This window comes from Dendropsophus ebraccatus, chromosome 4 (assembly GCF_027789765.1).
Source record: "Dendropsophus ebraccatus isolate aDenEbr1 chromosome 4, aDenEbr1.pat, whole genome shotgun sequence".
In the NCBI taxonomy this organism is placed as follows: Eukaryota; Metazoa; Chordata; class Amphibia; order Anura; family Hylidae; genus Dendropsophus; species Dendropsophus ebraccatus.
In genome coordinates, this window is record NC_091457.1 from 43,990,535 (window position 1) to 44,007,302 (window position 16,768).

At 42.0% G+C, this 16,768-nt stretch overlaps 1 protein-coding gene across 2 annotated transcripts; it reads left to right on the forward strand.

The window, feature by feature from the left end:
- The first annotated feature begins 303 nt into the window (after nt 1–303).
- Nucleotides 304–16,225, forward strand: INCENP (inner centromere protein). 2 transcript variants are annotated; one of them, XM_069965716.1, is made up of 18 exons: nt 304–444; nt 4,072–4,216; nt 4,834–4,944; nt 5,067–5,818; nt 6,307–6,355; nt 6,806–6,833; nt 8,271–8,358; nt 8,473–8,506; nt 10,255–10,312; nt 10,785–10,934; nt 12,865–12,974; nt 13,072–13,192; nt 14,085–14,207; nt 14,308–14,483; nt 14,568–14,679; nt 14,798–14,962; nt 15,338–15,491; nt 15,582–16,225. In XM_069965716.1, exons 2-18 carry the CDS (start codon nt 4,080–4,082, stop codon nt 15,794–15,796), a joined length of 2,583 nt encoding a protein of 860 aa, XP_069821817.1. In that variant the 5' UTR covers nt 304–444; nt 4,072–4,079; the 3' UTR covers nt 15,797–16,225. The 2 variants fall into 2 exon arrangements, with proteins under 2 accessions (XP_069821817.1, XP_069821816.1); XM_069965715.1 differs by having other exon boundaries at nt 305–444; nt 10,255–10,366.
- Nucleotides 16,226–16,768: the final 543 nt, after the last annotated feature.

The following is a 16,768-nucleotide window of genomic DNA, read 5'->3' on the forward strand; positions in this document are numbered from 1 at the left end:
AAAATGTGGGAAAAAGGGGTGCGGTTATAAACATGCACGGATGAGAGACAAACGCCTCACACCATGAAGAAGGAAAGCATGTGGGTATATAACCGCAGCTCCAGCTGAATATACATTATATATATATATATATATATATATATATATATATATATGAGGTAATCCGCAGACAGGTCCCTGCTCGCATTGGCTAAACGCCCGGACGAATGTTGAGACCGCTTTGTCACGTGACAGACGCGAACTCTCTTCACACTGCTTTATCCTTCAGACGAGACGACTCTATGGTTCCTTAGCTCCTCCCACTGACGTCAGCGTACCTCCGGCCATAGCCGTTAGGATTTGAACCATTTAAACGGTTTGGGCGGGAGAGGAAGGAGCAGCTCCAGCGTCGGGGAGACGGGATAACAGCTGCCAGTGTGAATCGTGAGACCGGACCCGGGAGAGGTGAGGGCTCGCTGTTATGGCGCTGTCCGCCTAACCGAGAGGGGAGACTTGTTATATTGTGTCTTCTGTCTGCAGCCACCGCCGTGTACCGGAGCGCTAATGACATCCCACGGGGCCGGGTCACAGTGTACACGGAGAGACGTTACCGTGTGGCCCCCGTATTGTGGCTGCAGGATGTACGGTACCTGCTATCATACTGATACACAGTGGCTTTGTAATAGCTATGCTGCTGCAGGGAACCATGCTGGCTGTCAGTAGTACAGAGCCCCTGCCTGCATCCTGCATACACACCATATAGAGGGATATATATATATATATGTGTGTGTGTAATGGTGGTTTCCTCATCTCCAATAATGTATTGATACAAAAGCCAACACACATGGTGGATATATCCCAACAAGATGTGTTGTTGTCCCAGTAACTTGTCCTGTGCCCCTGAGCTTCCCTTACAGCCTGGTAACCCCTCATGCTGTGTACAAGTCTTCCTTAGGCCTTGTTCACACGCTGGATTTTTCATCAGTGTTTGCTGATCCTGTAAATTTGTTACCAAATATACTGTACCTCAATACTTTCTCTCCATATGCATTAACATATATAACAATACCAAAACACAGAAAAAATGCTGGGTGTAACACAAAATTGCAGACTTTTTATTTATTGCAATTATTACATACATAAGAATTGATAAAACTAACATGACAAGCTGATGACAGCAACAACAAATCCCAAAGAAGGCAGGTAACTAATATAGGGATAAATTCATATTGCATGGTCAGCGCCCAGTCAGTGTATATAGATATCTCTCATTTAATAAATGTTGAGCACAAAGGCAAAGCCCCCGGATACTGGGGTATTCACAAGAGAAAAGACCCAAATCCTTCAGCTCTTATTAAAATTCATATATTTTATTGTAGTAAATTCATAAAATCACCGACATGTTTTGATCCAAACTGGTTCTTCATGGTATCTATACAAAATATCAACATAGAGAAAGTTAGTATACAAAATATAAACAAAGTGACATAAACAAGTCCTTTGTGTATGTAGGACTACTGGTGATAGCATAGCTATCAAATGCCAGAATAAGGTGAATCATATCAATTATTTATATTATGGACAAACAAACAATTAGTGAACTCTTAAACATATATATCTAGTAATAGGCATGTATACGATATGTCAATGTCCAGTATAGATAATCTTCTCAACCTATAAGTGTAAAGTAATCTGGCATTTGCTTAATTCTCTAGCTATCGATTGAAGCAAGGGCAAAAGCCTAGATCTCCAGTACATGTGGTATAACAAGTCTGTGCATGCCTATCATCCAGAGAAACAGATACATATGTGGACATCATCGTATAACTAGAATATAGTAAAGTGCTTGATTAGCTACATTCAGCATCACTGGGCACTCATGTATACAAACAGTTATATAAACAGGCAGGAATAATGCTACGTTTACACGGAATGATAATTGGCCCGATCGTACGATTAACTATGTTGGAGTAACGTTTTTTTGTCATAACGGTCAGCGTTTAGACGGTACGATATATCGTACGGAAAATTTGTTGTGCGATCGCTTAAGCATATCTCACACATTGGTTAAATCGGCGGACGACTTCACACGGAACAATCTGCGAATTTTTTGCGAACGATCAACGACTATTTGAGAATTTGTTGAAAGATCAAAATGAATGATTTCTCGCTCGTCGTTTGATCGTTCGCAGCATTTACACATACGATTATCGTTCGAATTCGATTGTTATCGTGCAAATTCGCACGATAATCGTTCCGTGTAAACGCTGCATTACACACAATGATACAACAATGTAAAGTGCACAATAGTCCCGCAGCATATGGCCATGTGAAGTCGGTGAGACCAGACCTGTACCTGGTAAAATACCTCCTTACCCTTTGGTACAGGTCTGGTCACTCAAACTTCACATGGTCATATGCTGCGGGACTATTGTGCACTTTACATTGTTGTATCATTGTGTTAGTCCTGCCTGTTTATATAACTGTTTGTGCCCAGTCACACTGTCTTAGATGCTGTATGTAGCACTTTACTATATTATAGTTACCTGCCTCCTTTGGGATTTGTTGTTGCTGTCATCACCCTGTAATGTATGTCTTCTAATACATTTTTATGTATGTAATAATTGCAATAAATAAAAATTCTGTGATTTTGGTATTACATGTCCAGCATTATTTCTTAGTTTTGGTATTGTGATCCTGCAAAAAAAAATGCGGTCCGCAATTGCAGCATGGTGACTACACCTTTAATTTCCTGATCCGCAACATACGGAGAACAATATGGAGTGCATAAAAGATTACTTTTTTTTCCCCCTTATTTCATCCATGAAAAGATACTGTGAATGTGGCCTAATTGTCTCCAGAGGCATGGCATCCCACTATTCTGGAAGGGCGGCCCTCAGATCATTGGGTACAGAGTTACGAGCCTCTACACGGCCACTCTATGGTTTTCTATGGGATTCAGGTCTAGAGACTAAATTTGAGGCCCCCCAGTCTCTAGCAGCCATTCCCTAATAATATGACCTCAATGAGTTAGAGCATTGTCCTCTGTGAAACTAGGCAAAATTACTGCATTAGTGATGTTGTTCAAGTACCGGGTTTCCCTGAAAATAAGACAAGGGAGCAGTGGGCCTCAGTGCTGATCACTAATGTAAGTGGATTCATGCTGAGCAGAAATGATGGCCGCCAATGATGATGGAGACGTCCAGAACACTATGCATCAGCCACTGTTGTCTTTGGTGTTAGTGTGGGTAGGTGTGTATGATGGGAGTTGTGTTTGCCACAGGTTAGGGAACACTGTCTCAAAGTGATACCTGTGATTACATGAGTGACGTTCACGGCAACATCACGTTGTAGATTTACCTCTGGTCTGGGGCTTTTTTTTGGCACAAAGCAATTTAATCACTAGCCGCTGAGTCTTTTTTCCCATGTGACTGGCACTTGTTTAACATGGATTGTGTAATGTCACAAGATGCTGGGGACTCTGCAGCAGAGAAGCCTTGCCTCAGTGACACTGTCATCCCGGTGGCACCAAGGATTACATGTTTTCTCCAAAAAGGAGGCCCAGACCTTCAGCATAGAGGTAAATCTACAATGTGCCGCAGCCACGGTTGTGGCAGAGACTGTGAATGTCACCCATGTAATCACGGATGACAGTATCACTTTAAGGGGTCATCCAACTATAACTGTCAACAGTCGTACATTATTCATGCTGGAAATGGGTCAGAAAATGTTAGGGGCCCAAACCCTTTAAACATATTAGAGCAGATAGACATTTAATACCACCGCAGCAGTGTGTGTACGGTATAAGGTGAAGAATAAAGTTCTATTCATACGTACATGGCCGAAAGCTGGACTCAACTTTTTCTTTTTGGAACATATTAATGGCCAATAGAACACTTTTGTCATTCAGGGCTTTGTGCGGTGAATATAGGTAGGGCACTATGAATAAATGTGATACTTACTGGGCACTTCATTCGCACAATTGACAAATGTACAGAGCATACTGGTGTGGAAGAAGCGTTATAATTCCATACGACACTAGTATTCAGCCATGTGTATGAGGCCTAAGCTGTATTCTTGCTTTATGTACAGGTGCCACCATGGCAGATCCGGAGTGCCTGTCACAGCTTCTTCAGGCTTGTGTCCGCAAGACAGAAGATTTTGTTTCTCGTATAGAAAGCAAGCACATGGTATGGCTCCAAGAAATAGAAGAAGCAGCCAGAAAGATGTTCAGCAGGTGAGTTAAAGCTTTCAGGTCATGCCCAGTTATGTTACCGTTTGGTAATTAGACAATTAGTCTGTTGTTGCCTATGTCCATGAGACTTGATGTAAAGCATATCCTCTAAATGTTAAACAAATGCTCATGCAAGCTTCTCCCCATAACGCATATATAAAAAAAAATCACAAACTGTAAAGAAAATGTTTCAGTATTCTCTAATCAGAAAATCTAGGAGATTTGATATAATCCTTTTATTTGCTGACAAATACTTCAAACTGCTTAAGAAGACCCCTTTTACACAAGTATTGTCTCCAATTAGGGATCTATAATTGCAGACAGTATAGTACCCATTGATTTCAATGGTCCCTTTTAAACATCTGTAGTTGCTATGGATCTAGGAATGGTCTGTGCTGCAAGAAATACTGGCAAGCCATAATACAGGCTGTATTTGCAGCACTGGTCCACCCACTCCGGTCCGCAATTATGTCCAGGATTACTGACATGTGAGCAAAGTGCTTCAGTGAATTACCACTAACCTGTATTTGTTGTCTTTTCATCATCCATCCTAGCATAGTGAGAGCATTATAAGCATATTACTATGATGACTTCTAAATGCACGTTATTTCTGCCATTAGTGATTTCACTGCTGAGCCAGAGCTTATGCCAAAGACGCCGTCTCAGAAAAGACGTAGAAAGAAAAGAACATCAATTGTGCCAGATGAAAATCGAGATCCTGGTGGACGCAGGTAAATGTGGTAGCAACTATGACGGAGTGCTGGGACAAATTCATATGCCACAACATGTTTCCTGGTATCGCAATAGTAGAGCCACAAATGATTCCTGTGTGTTTAATGCATTGTTTCTGCAGGTTATCCAGGAGAAGAAGCAGTGCCAGCTGGAGCACATCAGTACGCAGGTTGTCTTCAAGACATATGAATAAACCACTCGATACATCCATTCAGGAAGAGTCTGAGCAGCAGCCTAAGAGAATGACAAGAGCCAAGGCACAAGCCAGCATAATGTGCATGCCAGTAGCCGAGAAACCACTAGAAGAACTCTCATCAAATATGCTCAATGACCGTCTACTGGAGGTGAAGATTACTAAAGAGGACCGTCGTAGTGCAGAGGTGGCTATGGCCAATTCTGTGGAGAAAGACCCTGCCATAGAAACTGTTATCCCAACTTCTACTGCACCACCTATTCCATCTGCTCCCCCAGCAGTCACTGCTAGTGAACCAACAGCTCCTGTCACCCCTCAGAAAACTGATCGCACTGCAAGCAAATTAAAGATTGCTGACAGTTCCACACCCAAGTCGCAAGTTGTTGGGTCAATAGATCTAACACTTGAGTCTCCTCAACCTGCTGCACAAGCTGCCGAGGAACTAGCATTGGAAGTGTCAAACTATAGTGTGACCCCTACAGGGTCAAAATCTGACCGCCGCTCTGTCCGACGCAGTATTGTTGGACGGAGATCAACAAGCCATAGAGCATCTCTGGCTCACAAGTACTCTCTTGCTAGCAAACGTGAAAGTATGACAAGAGAAGCTGTGCGTAAATCAATCCGCCGGTCAGTTTCGCAGAAGAAAACTTCGAACATGTCGTCTTCCAGCTGTAAGAGTTGTAAGTGCTGCCAGCGCTAATGCTGAACTGACAGTTTATTGCTCAGCTTTATTAAAGGGGTTATCCAGTGCTACAAAAACATGGCCACTTTCTTTCAGAGACAACACGACTCTTGTCTCCAGTTCAGGTGTGGTTTGCGATTAAGCTCCATTTACTTCATTAGAACTGAGCAGCAAAACCCCACCCAAACTGGAGACAAGAGTGGGGCTGTCTCTGGAAGAATGTGGAAAGTGGAAGAAATGTTTTTGTAGCGCTGGATAACCCCTTTAAGTTTGTTTATTTTGTTCCTCCCTGCTGGAAATGTTTAAATATCACTGAACTTTAAGGCATTCATCTATCTGATGGGATAGATGCCTTAACTTTATAGGAACTTTAAGGCATCTATGTCCATAGGCTGCAGTTAACTAGCCAAACATTGGGGCTATAAATGCTGAGACCCCATCAATTTTAAAGCTATAGTTCTTATTCACTTTCCTTTGTCTTTGCAGACCAGAGCTCCATTGAAATTGTGGATGAAGAGGTCACAGTGAAAATCAAGTAGGAGCAATTTCACTTTAATGTGTTATACATATTAGTTGTCTAGTGAAAATGCTACATACCACACTAAGGGTGAGATTTATCAAACAGGTGGGAAGTAGAATTGTCTTAGTTGCCCCTAGCAACCAATCAGATTCCACTTCATTTTTCAAAGAATCTGAGGAATGAAAAGCGGAATCTGGTTGCTAGGGAAAACTAAGAAAATTCCACTTTACACCAGTTTGATAAATCTCACCCCAAGTGTCAAGTTGTGGCTGAAAAGAATCAGGAGTTCAGCATTAGGTGTCTGTTACTTTCAACACTATGCACCGTACTTATGTAGCTACTTCACCTTATGGCAACTATATTTCATGTATTGATATGAATGTACACAATTTTTGAACTTACATTTTGTGAACGCTACACTTTTGATTAATGCTTTTTCACACTTTTAATCATTTTGTTTTACAGACCAGAAACAACCAAACCCATTGAGGAGGTAAGGAATAAACCTATTTTTGTAGAGACTAGAGTTTGTAGAGACTAGAGATGTGTGGAAGTACAGTAAGTTCTGCTTCTCAGACTGCTCAGCATTTGACTCCCGGTGACTGAAAAAAATGGATGCAACTCTAGGGCTGCATTCATCTTTTCCAGTCGCCAGGAGTCAAATGCTGAGTGTTCAGTGTTTCTCTAAATGGAACTTAGTGCATCGTCTCTACTAGAGATGAGCGAAACTACACAAAGTACTTAAGTATTGCGTTGAATTGATTTGCATACTATTCTGTAGACCACTAGGACTAATTCATTGTCATTATAAAATGTATAAATGTGTTTCCAAACCTATGTTAATCTTTGTTCACATCTGCAATGGACACTCCCATCAGAATCTATTATGTTTGAAGGGTAGAATAGAGCGGCTCCTTACAACAAAAGAATCCCATTATGTCAGTTTAACCAAACTGTTTTTTTTTTTTTTTTTAAACCCCACATCTGGGAATATGAAATGCAAGTGGCTGTGCAACTACGACGTTGCAATGCGTCGGGTTTCTCTTCACCCCTACCTGTTTTGCTTCACCACATTGCAGGTTGTATGGTCTGTTGCAGATTGCAATTTTTGCATGATAGGTTGTGAGATTCTTGATCTGGATTGTTCATACACTACGCTTTATAGTTGCACAGCCACTTGCATTTCATATCCCCTGATGTTGGGTTTCCAAAACAGTTTGGTTGCACTGTTTGAGGGGTCACAGCACACCTGATTGTTGTTGTGCTTGGAATGTAAGTGTGCGTTTACACAGATTTTTGAATCCAAAGCCAGGAACAGACTAAACAGAACAGGTCATAAAGGAGACTGAGATTTCTTCCCCTCTCAAATCCATTCCTGGCTTTGGCTTCAAAAATCTGTTTCAACCTTAAATAAGACATACAAACTAATCTACCAAATAGCCCAAAGTAAGGAACCACCCGAAAGTAAAGCTGTCCCCCCACTATCCGCCGCGGCTCCCGACCCCCCGTTAGAGCACCCTATACTCGCCTAATCCCGCCGGGGCCCGCTTCTGGAGATGGTCGGGTGACGGGAGATATCAGCCGCTGCAGCCTGGCGCGCGCGCTTCTCAGATGAGTCCAACACTCATAGAGAATGACTGAGCGCTGGACTCTCCTGTCATTCTCTATGGGTGTTGGACTCATCTCTCAGTGCGCGCGCCGGGCTGCAGCGGCTGATATCTCCGTCACCCGACCATCTCCAGAAGCAGGATTAGATGAGTATAGGGGGCTCTAACGGGGGGTCGGGAGTCTGTCACCCCGGCACGGGGGGGTGACAGGTCCTCTTTAATATAAGGCATGGTCTTATTTTTGGGGAAACACTGTCATTCATTCAATGTCAGTCATGTTTTATAAAGGAAACTGTAGTGATGTATGTCTGTCACTTTTTCAGGCTCCAGAAAACAGACGTTCACAGCGAACACGGGCCTGTAACAAGATTGCCATCAGAAACCTGCCTGAGCCTCCACAGGTGGAGACTAGTAAGTCATTGACTTTAAATGGTGGTTATTCTTGGACTAAAGTGTGTGTGTGTCCCGGTCCAGAAGGGGTTAAATGTTTGCCTTGTTGTAAATACCACTGTTTTGTATTTACAGATACTGTTCCTGATTTGGATGATCAAACTATAAGGTAAGTGGGTTTATAGTACTGTCTTCTAATGACTTATTACTGCTTAAGCCTATGTTCCCACTTAAGGAACAGGCTGTCATTTAACCCTTTAAGGACGGGGCCCATTTTCGTTTTTACGTTTTCGGTTTTTCCTCCTTGTGTTTAAAAGGTCATAGCACTTGCATTTTTCCACCTAGAAACCCACATGACCCCTTATTTTTTGCGTCACTAATTGTACTTTGCAATTACAGGCTGAATTTTTGCATACAGTACACTGCGAAACCAGAAAAAAATTCAAAGTGTGGTGAAATTGAAAAAAAAAAACGCATTTCTTTTATTTGGGGGAAATGTGTTTTTACGCCATTCGCCCTGGGGTAAAACTGACTTGTTATGCATGTTCCTCAAGTTGTTACGATTAAAACGATATATAACATGTATAACTTATATTGTATCTGATGGCCTGTAAAAAATTCAAACCGTTGTTAACCAATATAGGTTCCTTTAAATTGCTCCATTCCCAGGCTTATAGCGCTTTTATCCTTTGGTCTATGGGGCTGTGCGAGGTGTCATTTTTTGCGCCATGATGTGATCTTTCTATCGGTACCTTGATTGCCCATATACGTCTTTTTGATCGCTTTTTATAAAAAAAATTTCTGGATTTGATGCGACTAAAAATGCGCAATTTTGCACTTTGGGATTTTTTTGCGCTGACGCCGTTTACCGTACGAGATCAGGAATGTGATTAATTAATAGTTTGGGCGATTACGCACGCGGCGATAGCAAACATGTTTGTTTTATTTGTTTACTTTTATTTAAAACCTGGGAAAAGGGGGGTGATTCAGACTTTTATTAGGGGAGGGGGCTTTTTACTATTAACAACACTTTATTTTTATTTTTTTTACACATATACTAGAAGCCCCCCTGGGGGACTTCTAGTACATACACTGTGATCTCTCATTGAGATCTCTGCAGCATAGATATGCTGCAGAGATCCATGAGATCGGCACTCGTTTGCTTTCGGCTGCTGCAGCCGAAAACGAACGAGTGCCGAGCCGAGGACGGCGCCATCTTGGACGCGTCCCCGGCCGGCATCAGTAACTGAGATCGCTCCTCCGGGACAAGGTCCCGGAGGAGCGATCTCCCCCACTAGACCCCAGGGAAACGTTGCCTCCGGTAATCGGAGGCAGCTGTCAACTTTGACAGCTGCCTCCGATTAGCTAATTAGCGGGCACGGCGAAGTGCAAGTGAGGACATATGACGTAGGGGTACGTCATATGTCCTTAAGAGGTTAATGGCCAAAGGTGCCCGTGTATTTATAATGACAGCCGCAAATGATCATGGTCATTATCAATAGACTGCTGTCATGTTGTGTGAACATAGCTTAAAACTGGTGAACCTCTCAAAATACAAAGGGGGCATTATCCTAAATAAAGCACTATCCCCCATTGACCCAGCAGGTTTTACTCAGTGGCACGTACCACTTTGTAAATCTGGCAGTCCAGAGCATGTGTAGATTTCTTCCATGGCGAAAACAATGATACGTCAGATTGAGGGGGGGGGGCAGTCTCCTCCCTGCCTTGCTACAGGCCCTGCCCACCCATCAGGAGAGCGAAGCTTACTCCACAGAGAAATTTGGCACCTTTTCCATGGCAAACGCCAAGGGCGCAGAGGATGATTCTGCCCCAAAGTCTTTATAAGGCACCTTCAAGGCAAACATCAAACTGGTATGTTCTTTATGAAAGGGTATCAATTGCTTATCTTTGTTGCAGAAGGAAGAGTTATAAGCGTGCTGTGGATGAGCTATCTGATGAGTCCAATGATGAGCAGGTGAACTCCCCTCCCAGGAAAAAGACTCCTTCTCCCCCATGTCCTCCAAGCAAAGTTAGTTTGTCAAATTACAAATTCTTACAAGTTGTTAAATGTGTAAGTAGTCATCTGGGATGCTCCCCGCCAGTGTCTGGTCACCACGTTCTGCATGTCAGCGCACTCCGCGGGAATGATTGACGGGCAGAGAGGTCCGTTATGGTCATCCCGCAGAGCGCGCTGACAGGCAGAGCGCTGTGACTAGACACGGGTGGGGAGCAGCCCAGATGACTACTTCCACGCCCGTGTCTGTCATGAGTCGGGGGAATAAGTAATTTTTCCCTGTTTTGAAGCTCCTGCTGCGACCGTTACATGCTGCGGCTGCTGCGGGAGCTTTATACATTGCTCCAGGGAACCATATCAGCCCAATTCTGCTGATTGGTTCCCTTTTAATCACATATTCTGATTACAGCTTAATGGAGTCCCTCTTGTCTAGGTTATAAAGCCACCTCCTGCTCATATGAAGACTTTCCTGCATACAGTACAGAAAAATCAACTGCTAATGATGACTCCTGGGTCTATTGGCAAAAGTCTTCTTGCGAAATCCTTTATAAAGCGCAACACTCCTCTCAAAGTCGACCCCAAGGTATGTGAAACTTATCAGGTTGCCGAAATATTGACTTGCACTTGTTTAACACCTGCCGTATGTTACTACAGTGCAGGTTCTGTATACTTGGAAATACCCCTTTAATGGAAACCGTCTCTGCTGTTTAAGGCATCTCCACAGGATATGCATAATTCTGAATGCTGTCCCCACATGTGGACAATATGCCCTCACCTCATCTAGTTTGCCTGCAATGGCCGAAGGTGGGCAGGATGCTGAATGTGGGCTGTTATGTGGTTTACGTAACTTTAGATGATGGTTGTAAATGGCATATGCAAAGAGCGTAGCTTGCAATGCTAACGCAGGATTGAAAGAAACGTTTACGCAAGTGAGGCTAGCTTCATGAAACGCCACACTTGGCTCTTTTTTTCAGCATGTTGGCCTCTGCAATTTGGGTGGGGCCAAGGGTTACTGGTTTTCAAGATGTGTCCCCTAAGGTGGGACTTACTACTTTCACACACCTTTTTATAGTGTTGCTTGTGAAAACACCATAAATGTCTTGAGGTGGGAATACTTCACCTGTATGGGAGTCATGATGTCCATCCACTGTTAAAATCATGAGTAATTTACCAAGGACGCTGGACAGTTACTAATGTAAAATTAGAAGTGGACGGTAACGGTAAGGGGAATATTTTGTTTGTTATGCAATATATTAAAGGGTTTGTCCAGCAAAAAACATTTTCTTTCAAATCAACTTATGTTAGAAAGTTTTATATAGATTTGTAATTTACTTCTATTTAAAAATCTACTTCTATTTAAAAATCTCAAGTCTTCTCATACTTATTAGTTACTGTATGTCATGCAGGAAAGGTTTTATTTTCTGTCTGACACAGTGCTCTCTGCTGACATCTCTGGCCAAGACAAGAACTCTCAGGGTTTTTTTTTTTTTTTTTTTTTTATGAACCCCCATAGAAAGCCTCTCCTGCTCTGGACAGTTCCTGTCGGCCAGAGATGTCAGCAGAGCACTGTGTCAGACTGAAAATAAAACATTTCCTGCAGGACATACAGCAGCTAATAAGTATAGAAAGACTTGGTTTTTTTTATAGAAGTAAATTACAAATCTATATAACTTTCTGGCACCAGTTGATTTGAAAGAGATCTTCGCTGGACAACCTCTTTAATGAATAAATCTGTGTAGCAAATTCTGGCGTTCATGCCACTTAAGACCTTTACTACTTGTAGTTTTGTTTGGGAAAGGAAGGGGCTTTTTAATTTGTAGTGTTCTAGCAACTTACTGTGTACAATTTTTTTTTTTTTTTTTTTTTTTTTTTTTTTTTTTTGTTCACATGTCTTGTGCTATTTCCAGACTGAAGTAAGTAAATATCAGCTCTTAAAGGTGTCACTGGTGACTTGAAGTCTGTTTTTTTTGTTCGTTTTATGGTGCGGGAGTTGCTGGTCACTCACTAGTTATGGCACAGTTCTGTCTTTAAGGGTATACCCACACGTTATTGAGAATCTTTGCATTGGCAGAGATCACCTTGTAGACTTTTAATGACCCAAATCCTCAGTGAAAATTTTGCAGAAAGAATTCATGCTGTGGGATTAAAGGGGTTATCCAGCAACACAGCACCACTCTTGTCTCCAGTTTGGGTGTAGGTTTTGCAGCTTGGTTCCACTGAAGTGAATGGAGCTTAACTGCAAACCACACCTGTATCTGGAAGAAAGTGGCCATTTTTTTTTTTGTTCTGTCTACAAAGAATAGCACTTGACCGCACAATATTTTTTTCTCTTCTATAGCGTGTGGATAAATCTGTCTTGCACTTTTCTACAGCTGTATTCTGCTGTGGGTTTCTTATGCACATCCAAAGTCTCCTGTATTTTCACTACAATTGGAGGAATCCTTACTTTTAGAGAAATGTGTGTTTATGGTAGAAGTTTGGTTGTAAATGTTATCCCTGTTGCTGAATCATAGGAGAAGGAGCGCCAGCGGCAGGAAGCTCTCCGCAAGAAAGAGGAGGCAGAACTTGTGCGCAAGCAGAAAATAGAGGAGGGAAAGAAACGCAAACAGGAGGAACTTAAGTTGTGAGTATTGCTAACATTTATGATTTCTAGAAAACTTTCACAAGGTATGCAGGAAACTTGTTTGGTTTAATTTTAATCTTTCAAATCTATATGATAGGAGGAGAGAAGAGCGCCTGCGTAAGGTTCTGCAGGCTCGAGAGAGAGTGGAGCAGTTGGAGGAAGAGAAAAAGAAGAAAATAGAGCAAAAATTTGCACAAATAGATGAGAAGAGTGAAAAGGTAGTTGTGTAATGTAAAATACAAACCTTGTCAGAAACAAACACTGATTGTGGAGGTTAAGAGCCCACCACAAGTCATATTCTCAGTCAGAAATGGCTGCTTATAGTGAACTCTTTAGCTGTTCTTTTAGGGTAGACTTGCACACACTGGATCTGCAGCAAAATCCGCTGCAGATCCCTTGCCTGTCACTTTCAATCAGATTGCATACTCACAGCGGGATTGACATCCTGCTGCAAGTATGTGACAGCCCCCCTCGGGCCGAAGCATACATTGCCTGCTCCACGATCTGGCTTGCTTCAGGGGCTCATCTGGATCGTGGAGCAGGTAATGTATGCTTCGGACGGAGGGGGGCTGTCACATACACAGCAGGATGTCAATCCCGCTGTGAGTATGCAATCTGATTGAAAATGACAGGCAAGGGATCTGCAGCGGATGTTGCTGCGGATCCAGTGTGTGTCTACCCTTAAAGGGAATCTGTCAGCTGCAACTTACACTCCAAACTGCTGACACTAATATTAGAGAGTTGTCAGGGTTACACCTGGAACCTTTCATATATCTGTGCTCCAAGAAAATAATTTTTCTATTTTATTCTATACTATAAGGAGTCTGTGGCTTTTCTGAGCTCCTGAAGTGCAGCTGTGGCTGAGACTCAAGTCAAGGAATAACAATGTTTTTAATATATACTATATACTTCACACTGTAACATCCCCTCCGTCCCCATACCTGACCCTGCTTTGGACTTTGCTTCCAGGTGTCTATCATGCAGGTAGGGGAGAGAGACATTACAGCTTGCAGCACTTTTGGGCACTAGCATTAGCTTTTCTTTAGTCAAAAACTGGAACTGACCCTTAAGTTCAGCCAGCTCACTGCCTTGTATTGTCCTAACTTACAGGTGAAAGAGGACCGCCTGGCTGAGGAGAAGGCCAAAAAGAAAATAACTGCTAAAAAACAAGAGGAGGTAGAGGGAAGACGAAAACAGGATGAGGAAGCTCGGAAACTCAAAGCTAAACAGCTGGTGTGTTTAAAGAAACCATTAACCAACCACAAATGAAAAAGCTGAACTGTTAGCTTATAATCTTTAGCAGAAGATAATCTGTATTTTACTCATGTTATAGGAGGAAGAGGAGCGTAGACACCAGGAACTTCTCCAGAAAAAGCGGGAAGAGGAGGAGCAGGAAAGGCAAAGAAAGCTTGCGGAGGCCAAAAAAATGGCGGACATGCGGCAAGCTGAACTGGAACGTGAAAGACAGCTAGCAGCTGAAAAAGAGCAGGAGCGTCTTAGAGCTGAAAAGTGAGTGATTATTCTGCCGCAACATAGCACAGATTGTTAAATGAAAGTTTTCATAGTAGCATAACATGCTGCTTACTTGTTTAGAGAAAGGGAGCGCTTGGAAAAAGAGAGAGCACTTCAGTTACAGAGGGAACTAGAGCGGGCAGCACAAGAGAAGGAGCAACAGCGCAAAGAGGCAGAAGAACGGAAGAAAAAGGTGGGCATAGTACTGAGACTTCAGGTTCCGTTTCTCACTGTCTTCTATACTGCTAGCTAAAGTAACTGGGTTGTGTGGTGTGTTTTTTTTTTTTGTTTGTTTTTTTTTTTAATTCTAGGAGCAGCAAGAGAGGTTGGAACAAGAGCGACAAGAAAGATTACGTAAAGAAATGGAGGCTAAGATGCTGGAAGCAAAGAGACTGCGTGAAGACCAGGAGAGAATTGCAAAGGAAAAACAGGCAGCCGTTAGTGCCCCAACACTGAATGTAACTGTGGATATACAGGTATGGGGCAATGATAAAAACTGCACAGTGTAAAGTGGCATAATTTTAGTCAATCTCAGTTAAAACTTAAATTGTGTTTGAGTTCTCAAATTGGTCACAACCTGTTTTCTTTTAAAGTGTCACTGACACTACAAAAAACTTGACATGTCATTGAGACAATATCAAGTTTTGATTTATTTTTTTTTTTTTTCGTAATGACCGTGACACTTGAAATTGCATATAAACAGTTCATATACCCAATATAGCCTTTGAATCTGACGTTTAAGGGCATGTTCGCGTATGATCCTATGCATATTTTGTGGTATTGTATTGCTGCTCAGTGGTCTGTATGTAAACATGCATGGAAACATTTGTTTAATAACTTTTCTGTCACAGAACTCCCCAGCCTGTGAATCTTATGAGATGACTCCAAAGGGCTACAAAAATCCAGTTAAATTCGATGCAGATGACTATGGTATGGACTTGAACAGTGATGATTCCACAGATGATGAAAGTAAACCTCGCAAGCCTATTCCAGCATGGGCCTCTGGTAGGTGCTGTTCAGTCAGCTATTTTTCAATGTGCTTTATAATAGTTATATCAAACTTAGTTTTTGTTTTGTTTTTTCCTTTGCTCGCAGGAAATCAGCTTGCCCAAGCAATGCGCCATCAGTACTACCATCCCATAGATGTGGACAAAGTGTATGGCCCCATTGAAAGCCCAAAATTAGAAGACCTGTTTTATAAGAGCAAACCCCGATATTATAAGCGCACAAGTTCTGCAGTATGGCACTCGCCTCCACTAAACAGCAACAGACAGCATCTTGCTGTGGGATTTGGGCTGAAAAAATACTGAGCTAGGGAACTGCAGACTCTCATCTAAAAGTACTGCACGCTGCTCTTAAACTTGTCTGTCTGAATGTCAGTTTTATCTGTTTATATATAATTTTTTTTTTTTTTAACATGTGCTCAGATATATATGTATCGTAGGGATGACTCATTTTAAAAATAAAGATTCTTTATGCCTTAGCACAGCTTCTGCACGTAATAGTAAATTGAGACTTAGTTTTGTCAGGGGTTAATGTACAGATTAACAATGTATGGTGGCCCTATTCATTGTGCGTTCTGTCTAAATCTTGTACATAACATATTGGGTGCTGGTCACATGTAACACATGGGGATTAAAAAAAATACAGTTTTCACTGTGTGAGCATTTACTGTTGGGGTAGTTTAGTGGTTTTGTATTTTACAGATTTATTTAAATAAAGGTCAACTGTATAGAATAGATGATCCAAATTGACTAAGATGTGTTACTTTTATGCCTGCTGCTTGCGGCCATCAGGTGCCTAACGTGCTATTTAAAGGAGCTTGTTACATTTAGTTAACATGTATGCTATAACACTTGCTTAGTTCACCCGCTTAGTTCACCCGCTTAGTTCACCCTCTTAGAGGCTATCACATAAAAAAATGTTTATCGAACGTCCTGAAATGCTGTTAATGGCGTTAACATTTGCAGTGTCTCTAGCATAAACAATAGCTTCAATGTGGCTATTTCTGATATGTGCAGCTGGGCGGGTGGACTCTGGACAGAACTTTTTTTTTTTTAAATAAGCTGACTATATGCTCTTAAATGAGCAGTCACTAAATAACTCTTAACATGTCCAATGACCTTGTTATATGCAGCTTTTTGTTATGCATTCATAGCCATGTGGGAACACTGCCCAAACTGTCCTCTTGTCAGCTTTGCCTGGAATGCAGTTGAAACCATGTCCCCATTTCCTTGCCAGTAGTTGTGTTGAGATTACTGATGACACTGCACGACTATTGG

Bases quoted from the DNA above. Each gene is read 5' to 3' on its own strand.
- INCENP (XM_069965715.1), top strand. From the start codon at position 4,080: ATGGCAGATCCGGAGTGCCTGTCACAGCTTCTTCAGGCTTGTGTCCGC. The intron at 8,359-8,472 runs GTAAGTCATTGA...TTGTATTTACAG, and splicing joins GCCTCCACAGGTGGAGACTA to ATACTGTTCCTGATTTGGAT. The intron at 13,193-14,084 runs GTAGTTGTGTAA...CCTAACTTACAG, and splicing joins TAGATGAGAAGAGTGAAAAG to GTGAAAGAGGACCGCCTGGC.